The sequence below is a fragment of the Diceros bicornis genome, chromosome 5 (assembly GCF_020826845.1).
Source record: "Diceros bicornis minor isolate mBicDic1 chromosome 5, mDicBic1.mat.cur, whole genome shotgun sequence".
Taxonomy (NCBI): Eukaryota; Metazoa; Chordata; class Mammalia; order Perissodactyla; family Rhinocerotidae; genus Diceros; species Diceros bicornis.
Window position 1 is genome coordinate 62,214,675 of NC_080744.1, and position 15,476 is coordinate 62,230,150.

At 53.0% G+C, this 15,476-nt stretch overlaps 1 protein-coding gene across 2 annotated transcripts in view; it reads right to left on the reverse strand.

The window, feature by feature from the left end:
* ITGA11 (integrin subunit alpha 11) overlaps positions 1–15,476 on the reverse strand; it is a 117,653-nt gene that overhangs the window by 33,417 nt on the left and 68,760 nt on the right. For both annotated transcript variants that reach the window (XM_058541939.1, XM_058541938.1), the window contains exons 8-11: positions 14,110–14,254; positions 13,467–13,632; positions 11,964–12,034; positions 3,172–3,316 (exon numbers count right to left, since the gene is read on the reverse strand). In XM_058541939.1, the coding sequence (XP_058397922.1) occupies positions 3,172–3,316; positions 11,964–12,034; positions 13,467–13,632; positions 14,110–14,254 (527 nt within the window). The remainder of the gene's footprint in view (positions 1–3,171; positions 3,317–11,963; positions 12,035–13,466; positions 13,633–14,109; positions 14,255–15,476) is intronic.

Below are 15,476 nucleotides of genomic sequence, written 5' to 3' on the forward strand. Positions count from 1 at the left end.
CAAAAGAGGCAGAAATGGAAAGCCAGGGGCTCTTTTGGAAAGGCCGCCAATCCGTGTTCTCAGGATGGCTTGGCCCAATCACTGTGAATCTCGAGTTGCGCACCCAGCATCCCGGAGGGCGTGTGCAGCATCTTCAGGCAACTCTCCTGAAAGTGGGGCCCGGCAGGTGTGCAAAGCCAAGTTCCACTTTCTGTCAGATGATCGTGGATACTGGATCCCAGTTTTTAGATGGCATCAGGCCGTGTGGGCAGTTCCTGGGCTGTTTCTGGGGAATGGATGTCTCCTTCTGCCGTTGTGCATGTGTGTGTGTGTGTGTGTGTGTGTGTGTGTAACACTGTCATTCGGGTCCCATCGGTTGCTCCCAGAGTGGTTGCAGGATGTATAGACGAGCTGACTCAGTGGCTAGAAGTGTGGGTGCAGTAGGGTGGGCTACTCTAGTTCCAGACATAATGTTTTTTTTTTTTTTTTAAAGATTTTATTTATTTATTTTTTCCCCCCAAAGCCCCAGTAGATAGTTGTATGTCATAGCTGCACATCCCTCTAGTTGCTGTATGTGGGACATGGCCTCAGCATGGCCGGAGAAGCGGTGTGTCGGTGCACGCCCGGGATCTGAACCCGGGCCGCCAGCAGCGGAGCGCGCACACCCAACCGCTAAGCCACGGGGCCGGCCCCCAGACATAATGTTTTTGACTCTTGGAGGTAAATTCTGGGAAATGGGGCTTGAAAGGTCGGTAAGGCCAGGATATTGCATGGGAGTGGCTAATGTGGCCGTGTATTTAGCACAACCATAAATATATGAGCGTAGGTGGGATTAGCCTTGAGGTGTGGAACAAAGAATTCTTCTGAGCTGAGCCCTCAGTGGCACCACTGAAAATGTTCTCTATTGGCCCTGGGCTTTTGGGCTTCCTCGGAAGAAGAGACTGTGGTGGGGGATTGGGGCCTAATGTCCTGGGGGCAGGCGTGGGCTGAGTCTCAAAGTTCCAAGCAGCACTGAGAACTTCCTGCTTCCCGCAGTCTGTTGGCTACGGCTTCAGTTCCCACGTGGCTCTTTGGCCAGCGGGCGGGGCCATCCAGAAAGCTGGATCAGCCTCCCTGTAGGCCTGCCAAGAGGACCCGTGGCCAGAAGTTCATACAGCTTCCTCAGTGTGGAGGCGGAGAGCCTGGCCTCCCAGTCTCCTTCCCCCAAACCTCCCCTCTCCCTTGGGGCACGTAGGGAGGAATCTTCCAGAGATCCCAGACATGGCCTTCACTGGATGAGCCCCAGAGGGAGGAGGAGGAGAGAAGGCACTCCCTCAGGACATCCACTCAAGGCAGTGACTGTGGTTAAGGCAAGACAGTTGGGCCTTGTGAGGGTCCTTCAGCCCGGCTCTACCCCACCAGGGTCTTCTGGGAGAAGGAAGACAGCTCTGCTGGCTGGGGGCGGGGATGGGAGAGGGTATTCATCCCGCTGGCCCCTCCCTCAGATACCCTCACTGTCTCCCTACTGCCAACATGAAAAGGCTCAACCCCTTCACCTGGCATTCGAGGCCTCCTGCTGCAGCCGCCCTCCCCTGCCTTCCCCTTCCTGTTCCTACTGCTCCCCTCCACTCCAGCCACATCGGTCTACTTCCTGTGTCCTGAACTCGCCTAGCACCTCCCACACCGCCCTCCTTTGCTTGGACCTCCTTGGCTTATTCAAATCTCTTTCTGATTTGGAGACCTGGTGCAGGCCCAGCTCCTGCACAACGAGTGCGAGTGTGCCAGCCGGCTACACCACAAGCACCCACAGCCCTTCTCCCACTCACTGGGGCCCTGGGCCCTGACGTCATCTGCCTGTTATTTAATGCTTCGTGGCACCTGCGCCGTACGCCCCTTAGTGCCCTCACTTCCAGCACAGCTCGGAGCACATGGGAGGAGCACAATACAGCACAACTGATTTGAGGTGAAGGGGTGCCAGGCTTTGTTCTTCTGACATCTTTCCTAGTGTTTGAGCATTTGCCAAGGCAGGGAAACCACTCTCTCCCTCCTTTATTTGTGCTTTATTTATTTGGGCTCTTACCCTACTTGTGTACTAATTATCTGTGCACATGTCTCTCTCCCCCACTGTCTGGGAAGCACCTTGAGGGCGGGGGCTGTGTCCTGCTTTCCATTTCACTCTGATAGCATGGACACAGGTGCTCTGGACGCAGGCCAGGTTTAATATCTATAAAATTAAATGGAACCCAGGTCCTAGGGCCAGGTACTGTTGGGAAACTTCTAGGGATCCACACCTCTGGATTTTCTGGGACAATCGGGATTCTGGCATTCTGCCCTGTTGTCAGCTGAGGGTCCCAAGGTTGGGGATAGAAAATGGAGTAGCCACAATGTGGGCAGCATCATAGGCAGTGCGTGTAGCTGAAGAGCTGAGGGACAAAGGTAGGGTTGGATGGAGCATTAGAGAGAGGATGGACATGGGGACAGATATGGCCAACTCCAGATGGCTGAGGTCCACTGAGGAGTGGGGTCTGAGGAGGCATTAATGATGAGTGACTTCACAGATGGTAGACGTGGTTCAGAAATTCAGACAGACCCAGAGACAGTGGGAGCCCTGGACATTCACCCCCTGCTGCCTTTGGCTCTGGCTCAGCCCTCTCAGAAAGGAACCAGCCGCGGTGGGTGCCCCGGGGCACTGCTTTCCAGAGCTGGAGGGGACTGGGATCAGCGGGTTAAGGCCTCACAGCTGGGAGGTCAGTGATTTGTTCTTCTCTTTGGAGAATGTCCACTTCCAAAGTGCTTAATGGGAAGCACCTTTGGCCTTGATTGTGAATATTAATACTTAAAAATGAGTGTGGGTTTCTCCTCGACTTGCAATCTGCCTTGGGGAGGCAGGTTCAGCACACTCAAACCCTAGTCAAGGCAGAAAGCTTTAAACACACCAACAGCTCACCTAGAGTCTTAGCAGCATCAACTGAAACACACTGCAGGTACAGGTGCGCTGGTTGTCGTTTATCTACCTGTTTACCGAGAGCCTACTACGGGCTGGGCGGGGTGCGTGCCAGGCTGAAGAGGCAATGGCCCCTGACTCGTGCTTGAATCAGCACAGAATGCGCACAGACAGGCCCCTCGCCTCGTGTGTGGGCGGGTTCTGGATCCCTGGGTCCCCTCCTGGCCCACCGCCCATCAGCCACCCTCGGCTCTGGCTCTGGCTCTTACCCAGATATGCGCCGTGGTTCTTGAGCTCCTCGGGGAATTCCTTCAGGTAGGACTCGCGGAGAGGAATGACCTTCCCGCTACTGGTCTCCTTTAGCACAGCTCCGTTCCAGTCATAGGCGCCAACGGCTCCCAGCAGAATCCCGTCCTGTCATTAGGGAGGGGACACACATCAGCTGGTGTCCCCCGGGTGTCCCTCACCGGGAAGCCTGTACCAGAAACATCTGCCAGCCACCTTGGGCACCTTCTCCTGGGTTCATTGTTGAACAGCCTAACTTCCAACCAGGATTCTTGGCCTTTGAATGAGCCGAGGACCTTCTTGTCCCATCCCATCTTTAGCAAAAAATGGGTCAAGCTGATCCCAAGGATGGGATCTTAGGAAAGAAGGAATGTTCTAGATACAAACTCCAGATCCAGGACCAAACTTCCATTCCTCTTTGGGCTTCAAAACCCCTCTAGGAAATCTCTTGTCACTATACCTTCCTTCTGATACTCCTTCAAGCTGTGTCCCTGCACTTGGCTTTCTTTCACGTTCTTTTGCGGTGTCTGAGTTGCTTCCCTGTGTGAAAATCCTACTTCATTTCTTCAGTAAAAATTCACTCAGTGTCTACTTTATTTCAGACACTTGCTTGGTGCTGAGAATATCATCCCTGCCCTCATGGAGCTCAAAGATGATAAACAAATACGCAAATAAATATAAGTTGCAAACTGATAAATGCAATGAGGGAAACCACAAGTGAGGTTTAATTTAGATTGAGATGAGGGTCAGGAAAGGCTTTTTTGTAAGATGAGGCTCAGGAAAGGCTTAATCAGACATCTGAAAGCTGGGTAGGGTGAGACAGTAGAAGAGCTGGTGTGACCTTGGGCAAATTTCTCTGTGAAGGGACAGCTTGTGCAAAGGCCCTGAGGCTGGAGAGAGTTTAGAGCCTTTGGTTTCAAGGAAACTGAAAGCTGTTTGATGGGGATGGGGCATTGAGTGAGAGGGGGCAGAGTGGCTCAAGATGAGGCTGGACAGATAAGCCAGGGCCACATCCGTGACAGCCAGCACCCTGAGGACAGGGGCTTCTCTTTAGTTGCAGAGTAAGTGGATGCTGCAATGCTTGGGCAGGAAGACGGGAAGCTCTGGCTCTCTGAGGGGAAGTCTCCACGTTACTGACCCCAGGGCCATTCCCCGATGACCTGGTTACTCACTCTCTGGGCTGCCCCTGCACCTTATCCTCCCTACCCCAAACAATCCACATAACTAGTGGGTACAAGAGGTCAAACAACAAGCACTTAGAAGAGGCAGAGAAGTGACCAGGGACAACGAGGGGCTGAGGAGGGTGGTGAGAGCAGGGAGGGGCGCCCTCTTGGGTTACCTTGGTGATCCCAGCCGGGCTGGGGGCAGATTGAATCCCAGCTTCGGGCTGTTAAAGCGCAGGCTGCTGAAGTCCCCTCTCTCCCACTGAGCCCCCCTAAGCCTGGCTGGTTAGTGGGATCTGAGTTTCCCCCACCGTTTGAGGCCCAGGGCACTCAATTTTAACCTTGACCCCAAAATAACGGTGCCAGAAGAAAATGTGACTCTGGCCTCGGGACCATCAGTGCCGTCACTGAACGCACAGGCAGGGCCCCAGGCACCAGTTTCACTGGTGGCCGTGGAGGGCGAGATTGTGAACCTAAACCTGAGCTTCCTCTTCTCACCTCCAAGGTGTCACTTTAAAGAGTAAAGTTGAGCTTATCTGATATTCTAGAGGTGGAACTGACTGTTCAGACTGTTTTTATGACTATAAATAAACTGGTCTTGGGAGGGTCTGATGTGCTTGGTTGTGTCTAGTGTTGCACTTTCTAATTAGCTTTCTTCCTCCCACTCTGCAAGCCTCAGCCTGGAGAGTCTGACAATCTGCTGGGCTAGGATGGGAGCCAGGGCCTCAAAGACTCTGCCCACAAAGTCGCCGCCAACATTCCTCGCACTTGGGGTGTGCTCCGTTCTTGGAGGCATCCTTTCGCATCCAGTCACCCATTTGTGAGAGACCAGTAGGACAGATGTTCATTATCCGCACTTGACGAATGAGAATCCGAGGTTCAGAGAGGGAAAGGGACTTGCTCAAGGTCACACAGCAAGTCAGAGGCAGCACACTGGGACTTTGATCAGGGAGGTGGGTTGAAGAGAGGAGAAGACACCCATCTGCTTTCCAGAAGCCCCTGGATTCTGCTTCAGTTTCCACCGGAGCCCCCCTCGAGGAGGAGTGCGACGTTTGAGCTGCACCTATCTCTTCCTTTCCTCTCTCTCTCCATCTGCTAAGTTCAAGTTTGCAACTGCAGACCAGGCTTCTTTGCTTCCCAGAGAGGCCTTTGAAGATGCATTTTTGGCTTTGCAGATGACCGGAAGCCTCTGATGTACTGAGAAGGGCTGGCTCAGCCCAGGTGCCGAGGATTTGGCTGCGGAGAGCTGACGCTGACTCGCCGTATGTGGGGCTCTGGATTTGGCAGCGCTGAGCTGGGTGGTCACTCACGGGCTCTCACCTCGTGTCACTGTACCCTGCCACGGCTGCAGGCTTGGGCTCCTAATGTGAGGCCCCTTCCTGACAGGGGTCTGTGGGGGCCGGGGAGAGCCCACCGAGGACGGGGTGCACTGTGAGGAGTGGGCTGGCTGAGAGGAGTAGCCAGCTTTTCCCAGCTAGGGGAGCCCCTCGTTTTGAGTTTGGAAAAAATCTGGTAGGGCAGGGCCGTAAAAAGGGCCCAAGCCTTGCCAGAAGGAGCCAGGCATGCAGGCCCAGCTGGAAAACAAGCAGCAGAGCATTCCGGGGAAGAGCCGCGTCCCTCACTCCAGGCCTGGCACCGGCTCCTGACTTATGGCCTCCTTTCCTACGGGGCCACCCGGGCTCCCCCCAGCTATTACCAGGGTGTGCCTGGGTGGCCTTGCACAGATGGACCCTTGTACAAGCTGACTTTCCTGGTGCTCTGTGCAGAAATGACGCAGACTTTGAGGTCCTCAGAAGGTCCGAGGCCAAGTCCGTGCCCTGTACCCGTCCTCGCCCGTGTAGCGCCCACTGTCAGATCCTGCCAGCTCAGCTCTTGGCTGCCTCTGACCTGGCTCCGTCAGCAGTCTTGCCTTCCCGGCACAGCTGAACGCTCCCTGGGCTTGTGACCACTTCTCCCCAAACTCTGTGTTCCAGCCGGTCCATGGCCCCAGGCAGGGTCGGGCCACATCCCCAGCACTGGAAGCAGCATAGTCTAGGGTGGTGGTTCCCAGCTGGGGCGGTTCAACCCCCCAGGCAAGATTTGGCACTGCCTGGAAACAGTTCTGGTGGTCACACTTGGGGGTGGTGGTGAGGTTGCTACGGCACCTGGTGGGTGGAGGCCAGGCATACTACTGAACACCTGCAGCCCACAGGACAGCCCCCAGCAAAGAATTATCCACCTGCATTGTCAACAGGGCCGAGGGTGAGAATCCCTGGCCTGAAGGTTAGAGCACGAGCTCTGGACTCAGACAGTCGCGCGTTCCAGTTCTATCTTCAGAGCTTCTAGCTGTGTGACCTTGGGCAAATTTCTCGCTCTCGCTGAGCCTTAAGTTCTTCAGCTGTAAACAGTTTTTGTCATAAGAATTAGCACTTTTAATTCTTAGCATGGTGCTTGGCAGCCAATCAGGACTTGGTACATAGTAGCTTTTTATGCATAAAGTCACTAATTCACCCGTAAAGCACTTCCAGGGAGGCAAGAGACAGAAGAATCAGAGCTCACAGTCAAATGATTTGTCTGAGGTCACACAGCCAGGCAGTGCTTTCCTCTTGCCTGGCAGTAATGGAATTAGAATACCCGATGCCAGCAAGTCCTTTTGGCATTGGAGAGGCCGGCCTGTGGAGGCAGGTGGAGGTGGCCGCTGGTGGTCCTGTGTGCTGGCGTGCAGGGAGACCACTTGGAGGGCTGTTCTCCACCCCCAGGCTCCTATGGCTCCCTAGTACCTGCATGTCCATCTTCAGAGCGACTGTAAAGGGGGCAAGACTCTGTTCCCGAGAGCCTTTTCTAAGGCAAATACATCATTAAGAGGGTGGATTATGCTTCAACTAGTCGCTCGATTCCGTCATTAGAAGACTTGTTTTCAACAAGCCTAGGAAGGGATGAGTGCCAGGGGGTCTAGACGGGGTTGAGCAGGAAAGACTGGAAATGGGCCTTCAGCCTTGCTGTGGAGAGAAGACCGGCCCCATGCACGCTGCTGGAGGCCGATGGCCGGGGTGGCGGGGATGGGAGTGGTGGGCATGGAGCACACTGTACCTGACTGTTCATTTCAGATCAGAGGGTCGGTTGTCTCTGCTCAGAGGTCCTGGGAAAGAGGCCAGGGTTGGGGCGCTGGGCACCAGGGCATAGCCTGCGGACACAGGGCCGGGCTTAGGAGGACCCCAATGAACCAGAAATGCCTCTGGCCACCAGGAGTCAACCTGCAAACGATCTGGAACAGCATGCTGGCAGACCTTGGCTACCATGTCCTGGCCTCACGGGCTGGGGCTGTGGACAGCCCTGAGCGCCTGCCCTAGCTGGCAGGTAGAAGAGTCCACCATTTAGGGCCTGGGAGGCTCAGGAGGGCTTTACAGCCTCTGGGTATCAACTCCTTATTTCTCCATTATGGATTAATTTCTTTCATTTTTGATTGAATCAAATACGCAAAACTAGTTCAAATGCAAACCTCTTAGGAAAAATTATAGCTTTAAGGCTTCAACAGCTAAACACCTTAGATAATAGCCAATAACCTTAGCTGTCCAGTCCACAACACCAGGATGGCCTGTGAGATGCACACAGGCTGAAGAGGCAGCTGGGCTGGGAGGTAGGAGGCTCCCCACTTTGGCCTGTTTCAAACGCAGTCGGGGGCTGGTCCTGCTGGATCATCACGCGTAGGTTAAAGGAAAAATGATTTCCCATCGCGGGTGAGTCACTAAGGATTCTGTGTAGACAGGATCTGCCCTAATACAACTGCTTCTTCCTGTAAACTTTTGGTGTTGGGGGAGATTTATGGACTGCAGAGTAGGAGGTCCGTGGGAATTCCTCTGCTGAGCCCTCGTGTAGGAGGAGCTCCCCAGCAGCTCCATCTGTCACCAGCGGGCATCAGTTATCTATGGGCCTCTTCCCTCCTCCACACCTTCCCCTCGTGGCCTGTGGGGATTAGAGACTCTTAGAGCCTATGTCCCTCTGGGAGGGATGGATCCCTTCTGCAAGCTTTCTGGCAGATTCATGCAGCTTCTTCTTGATTAGCCAGCTTGACAGGGAGTTCACCACCTCAGCAGGCGGCCAGCACTAACAGAAGCCACTCCAGCTATTAGTGACATTTGCATCCATTTCCAAATGCTAATGGAACCGCTGGCTTAAAAATCCATTCTAGAATTTGACCAGGGATCAAATAGCTGGTCTTCCTGATGGTAATTTCCAGAATATTCTCTTTCCCTTTTTTGTAAATCAAGACTAGAGTTCCCTGGGGTGGCTCCAGATCCCTAGGAGAAGACCTTTGGCCATCAGCCTGGGATGCACCTCCTGCGGCCTGGGGCCTTGGGCTCTTTGGGTGGCCAGGTGATGTCTTGGGGTCTCCTCTCCTCCCTGGGCTCTGGCCCCTCCTTCCGCTTGTTGCTTTTACCCTCCCTAACTTGAAGTCTGGTTTCCTTACTAGAGACATGGCAGCAGACCAGGTGATAAGCCACTGGGCCTTTCCTCTGCCATTTGAGAGCATTCTACCGGGTCCCTCCCAAGGACTAGAGACCTTTCCTTCTGACACAACTAAACAGGCCCAGGGCTGCTGATGGCTCCTTCAGCACATTCGCAGGAAGCAGCTGTCTGAGGCCGTCTGGGGAGCACTTCTGGGGGAAATGGAGCCTAGGTGCTCTCCCAGGCGATGGACTCACTGAGTTTAGGACCTGCTCTGGGCGAAGCTGCTGACCCCCAGAGAGGTCTGACTGACCCTGAGAGCCACTGAGCTGGACTCCCAGGGACAGGACGGCTGTGGCCGATTACGATGGCATCAGTGGCCGGCATTAGAAAACCTCCGTGCTCTAAAATAGCACCCTAATGGCCGGTCACAGCACTAGACAGCCCACCATCATTGCACCATTCCTTTGGATTTGGCAAGTTTTTTGTTTTTGTTTTTTTAAGTATTAAAGAGTCTCAAATTCAAATGTAATCATCATCTCTTTAAAAGTCCTATCAGATAAAACCTTCCAGATGCCTGTCCCTTGAAAACAAGACTCGGGGGTGTTAGAAGAACTGGGGTCTGTATCTACAGGATGGGGAGAGGCAGGCTGGGTCTCTCTGATTAGGGGAACAGAAAAAGAGCTGAGCATATGTGGAAGGGGCTGCACAGGGCAGTGCGTGACCGTGACCTTGACCTAAACAACAAGCGGGGGCTCTGAGCTCCTGGTTTCCCCCACAGTGGGGGAAGCTGTTGATCCTGCAAGGACTTATCTTGCTTGACACACTGAGCCGCTTGGGTCATATTCAGGGTTCAGCTCAAACCTCCCCGAATACCTGAAGCTTGGCTTAACCTCCCCTTCTCTTCAGGTTTCCTGATTCCCCAGGCACACACAGATCATGGTATTAGAAGCAGGAGAGTGAACTTATCATCTATGAGTCTTTCTCCCTAACTAGACCATGAGCTGCTGTCAGCTGAAACATTACCTTAATCTCTATCTATTTATATATCCCTAGTGCCCAGTACAGAGCCTCATACGCAAGAAGATGCTCAAAAAATGATCGTGGAATGGACGAAGGAGAGATTGGGACATTCATCCTCTCTCACTGTCCCCGACATCAGGGCTGGCCCCTGGTGCGGGCTCAGATTTCCCCCAGTGTTGTGCACACCACTTCCTCTGTTCTCCTGCTCGCTTCTACCTGTGGCTGCAGAAATCCTCGTCCTTAGGGGCCTGCCCAAGTGCCAGCCCCTCCCTAGATCCTCCCCTGGACGCCCCCTCCCCTAGCCTGGGCCTTTCCTTCTCTAGGACCCTGATCACAGGCTGCCTTGATTAGCATTAGATGTGTGCCTCTGGTTACCCCACTGAGCACGGGGTCTTCCCGGGGGCTCCAGGGATGGGGGCCTCCTGAAGTTACACACTTTTACCTAGGAGCAATCTATCCTTTCTTTCATCCTACCCTCAAAGCTGAAGACTGCTGTTCCAGATTGTTTGCAAATTGCCTCCTGGTGGCAAGATCAATTTCCAGTCACATTGACCTGGAATAAGCTTGGTCTCATTTGGCAAATGCTTGTTGGATTTAATTAAATTGAGTTTCCTTGTTGCATTTTCTAATCAGCTCTGACCCCAGAGTCAGGAGACTGGGGCTAGCACATGACTCGCTTCCTGATCTCGTTTGAGTGGATGCCCTTGTCTCTCCTTGTGCCGGCTCCTTACCCTTGGACTATAAGCATCTTGAGGGCAGGGCTCCCACCTCTCCCAGGGTCCAGCACAGGGCCCAGCACAGAGAAGGCACTGAAAACATTTGCTGGGACAACCGTTACCACCTGCTGACCTTGCAGGGCTGTTCTGAGCGTGAAATGAGGGGCAGGAATTCCCTGGAAAAATTTAAAGTGCCCGGGGCATCTAACATGACTGCTATTATTATAGGGCAGTTACGTTTCTATCTTGCTGTACTCAAGTGGGCATGAGATTGTCCAGATGCAGCTGCCGAAAAGCTGGGTGTGAGTCGAGTTTCCATCCATCTGCTTGCTGCCTGTTGTGCATATGTCCCCCTACTCCAATTTGGGATTTCTGACTCAGACCCCCTTGGATTCCATACTCTCTCATGGAGCAGCTGCTCGGTGTGGGGGGAACAGCATGAGACTAATATTTCTCTCACATGTGTCACTTCTGCAGGTCACTCAACCTTTCCATGACTCGGTTTCTTTACCTGGAAACTGGGAACAAGGAATCCTGCCCTATCCACCTCACCAAGGAGATGGGAGAATTTGATGGGATAATGAAGGTGATATATAAGTCAGACGGACTAATAGGCCTTTTCTGGCAAATTAGGAGGCATAAGTACACCCTCGTGGTGCCAGCCCAGGCAGAACACCTAGGACACCTCTCTGTCTAAAGTGTGCCCATAGGGGCACATGCTGATACTGGAACATACGGGCTTTCCCCACATGGTGCTCCCAGGCACGGCTTCTCCTCCCAAACAGTTTATAAAGCACTTTCACAGGTATCAACTCCTCTGCCCCTCTGGCAATCAGAACCAGGTGAAGTGAAGGGCGAGTGGCAGCCTGAGGCTCTGGGCCTGCAATGCAGAGCCCCAGATACGACATGCTGCTTGTGACACCATGTGCCCTCCTGGGACCTCTGCAATCTGACGCCGAGTCTGTACAGAGAGGGGGCTCATGAGGGCCATGTGCCAAAGCACATCTGGAACACCTGGACAGCCTCCCAACATCAACACTGTGCCGTGCCCCTGCACGCACAAGCCGCCTCGGGCACACACGGGCACTAGTAGAGTGCATGCGATTGGTTTTACCACGTTGACCTAGTTTCTGCACAAAGCTCTGTGACTGAAGGGTACCCTGGGGGGAAATGCCCCCTCAGCATCCTGCACAGAGAGGTCACCAAGCACCTTCCAGGTGGGTGTGTGGGCTTATTATTTGTAGCCCACACCCTGCTCAAAGGGGCTCGGGACAACTTATTATAAGTTGAAGACCTTGACTTCTCTCTTCCAGCCACAGAAGATGGGAGGCAGAGAGACCCCAAGAAAGAGAGAAAGGGGGAGGAGAGAGAGCCCAGGAAAGGCAGGATGACCATGTAGAGAACTGGGAAGAGTGGGTGTGTGGGAGGGCAGCTCTAACCCGCACGTACCTCCACCACGTGAGAGGAAAAGCCTGTCTGTGACATCTCCAGCCCGAAGGAGGTTTCATTCTTGTTGGTGCCTAAAGCAGAGGGACAGAAGGATGTCAGCTCTGTGCCTGATGCTGAGCTCCAGACACGCCTGCAGCTCAGTCCCCAGCGCCTGTGTCCCCGGGGCACCTTCAGGGAGGTGACGGGGCCTGAGTCTGAGTCCAGCCTAGTCTGCTCCCAGCAGCAGGCACCCTGCAAAGGGAGGTGCCAAGACCTTCCAGGTTTATTAGTAGTAGGCCACTCACGGCTGAAAAGGGCTGGGGCCAACTTATATTACAGGGCATGTATCCTATACTCGAAGACTGTCAAAATAGGGGAAAGGGCCAGTTTATATTACAGGGCATGTATACTGTACTCTAAGACTGTCAAAATAGGGGAAAGACCCAGAAAAGTGCGTGGAAAGAAATAGTCTACATTTTTGGCAAGAAATAGAATTTCCCACTTTGTTTATTCCTATTATTCAGCAGATTTGGTTCCAGATGCCTCTGGATGGTTCCCAAACATCAAACAGACCCTCAGGAGGGGGACTTGTCACCACCGCAGATTTGCACAAGAAATCCCATGTGTGCCGAAAGCCCCTCCCCACAGAGGGGCCCCTGGAACGTGTCATTGGAGCCAAAGTTCTCGTCACCCAGGGAGACCATTTAGAGGAGAAATAACACTGATTTGGATATTTAAGTTCTACTGTGTCAAGACTCAAGCTCACACTTTCTATTCCTTTATCCTCGTTTATGAGGGTGGTTTTGTCTCTTTTTATGTGTCTGTAGCTCGTCATTTCCAATGCGCTGCAGACTGCTCAGGCTTTGGGACACCACCTTCTGTCTCTTCTGACAATCGTCCCATATGGCAAAGCGCAGTATAAGAAGGGCCGTCTATAGCAATGCATGATGCAAATCAGATCTGTGCAAATCAAAACTGGAGTTGACATCGTAAGGAGAGAGGCAATCTGCAGGGACCCTGCAGAAAGTACTTTTGGGGGCGTGGGAGGCAGTGGGACTCGGGGGTTAAGTGTTTCAGGCTGTGGAGTCAGGCTCAGCTGGATTGAAACTAGAGTTGCCACATGAAATACAGGACACTCAGCTAAATGTGAATTTCAGACAAACAATGAATACCTTTTTAGTGTAAGTCGGCCACAAATATTGTATTTTATATTTGCTAAATCTGGCAAGCCTCGTTCCAACTCCAACTCCTTTCCAAGCTGCAGGAGCTCTGGCAAGTCACTTAGCTCCTTCAAGCTTCAGTTTTCTCAGGAGTAAAAGAGGAGACTAGCAGCAAAATCACCTTCCAGGGCTGTTCATGAAGTGCGCGGCCTCGCGGCTAGCACAGTGACACTCACGGGTCGGCAGTTATCATGAGGGAGGACTCCCGCTAACCCATTCCATCCTGTGGGGTTGGATTTTGCTCTGTGGGCTTCACCGGAGGGGAGCCCAGGAGCGTGGACCTCTCTCGGCATGCATCACTCACCTTCCAAGCTGAAGATCCTGTCCCCCAGGGCATCGACAATGTCCTTCAGGGCCGCCTCGTCAGTGACGTTGAAGAAGTGCTTGTCATCGGGGTCACTGGCGATGTATTTGATTTCGTTTAGAAAAGTTTCTGGATTGATCCCCCTGCGGTTGTAGTAGCCCAGGACCTGCCAGGAAATAGGGGCAGGGGCGACAAACCAGGACATAGCACAGACCTCCCTGCACACCCCACGACCCCTGACCCCGGGCCGGCTGGAGCCTCTGTTTTGGTAGCCTTGAGCATAAGCCAAAGTGCCATTTGCATTTTGAAAAAGATTCTCTTGTAGGGGCCAGATAAGACCCCTGTTCTGAGATAGGGTTCTGGGCTTGGGATGGGGGTGTTTTCTAGTTTTCTGATGTTTCAGAACCTCCCTGGCAATGGAGGGAAAAACAACCCCACAACTGTTGTGGATAGGCTTGGGCAGTGCAGACAGAAGATGCTTAACTTGCTCTTCAGGAGAGGATGAAACAGGAGAGGCCCATTTGAGGGCCTGGGTAGTTGTTCACTGCCCAGAAACCCCAGGGGTTTGGTGGCAAAGACTCCAGAAGGTAGCTGGCAGCCCTTGGGCAGGAGCAGGGGGCAGGACGGGCGAGACAGGACTCACGGCCACAGCGTATCTGGTCACGTTGTCCCTCTCGCTTTGCTGGATCACCTTCTCCAGGTCTGGGCTGTCGTGGGACTCCCCATCGGTGATGACAATCATCACCTTCTTGGCCCCTTTCCTTCCGCCCTTCTGGAAAGCCTCTGAGCTGGAACCCGAGCACAAGGGAAGGGTCACAAGAGGGAGATGGGCATGGGGCAGCCACAGAAGCCAGGACCGAGTCCCCCAGAGAACCCAACAGGTGCTGAGACCTCAAAACAAAGAAGCAGTTGGATAGAGGTACCCAGACTGTCGTTCACCACCTGCTCAGATGGGTCTTGCATCTGTTTGTCTTTAGAAAGTGACTTTAAAAAGCCCCTCTAGGGTCCTGACCTTGCTATTTTGGGCAAGCAGAGGGAACGGAGTAGACCTGGGAGGGTTCAGGGTCAGATGGAGATCTTTAGAAGACCTAAGTTACCAGTTCAAACACCCAGCTGCACATTAGAATCTCCTGGGGAATTAAAAAAATGAGATGTCCAGGCCCCACCTGGACTCATGAAATCCGAATCTCCGGGGTATGGCCTGGGCATCAGTATTTTTCAAAAGTTCTAATGAACATCAGAGTTGGGAACCACTTCCCCAAGTACTGAAAAATTGATGCGCCAGAGTAATTCCAACAGCACTAATCCATAAAACAGACGGATGAAGCCTGACAGAGTTCTGATTTTTCCCAGGAGGACTACTTTGGTTCTATTTTGGGAACTATTAAATATCAAATTCTGTGACAAATATTCCTCTTTCTTGCTTTTTATTTTGTTTTCAGTGCCCAGAGCAGGTGCTTGGCCTGTCTGTTGGGCAATCCAGCCAGGGGACGGGGGGCTGGCACGCTGACCCTCGACGCTGTGGAGAGGCTTGTGCAGCTGGCAACCTGTCTGTGAAGCACGGAAAACTGGCTCGCGAGCCATCACTGGCTCTCGGCGCCTCTGTGGCCAACCCTCCTTTAGACCGTGAGGTTCTGAGAAGGACGGACATGGTCTGGCCCAACAGTCTGGCCCAGCGGGTAGAATTTTCCAATAAGGATATAAAAATAAATGTTACCCTTAGACTCCGCAGTGATTTCTCCCCGGTCTGACGCATAGATCTAAGCTCCTCATTGCCAGGTTAAAGCCCGTCTCCAGGCCCAAAGGCTTGGGTTACCAAGGTATCTCAGCTGATGGGCTGATGTGCATGATTTAGATGTTGAGGAATTCACAGAATGTGGAATAAATTAGTGCAGAGTCTTCAAGCTACCACTTAGGAGAAACAGACCATCTGCCATTCTCTTAGCAACTCTATGATATATTGGATACGCTGACTTTAAAAAACCCTCTAATTTTAGTATGAGCTGTGGA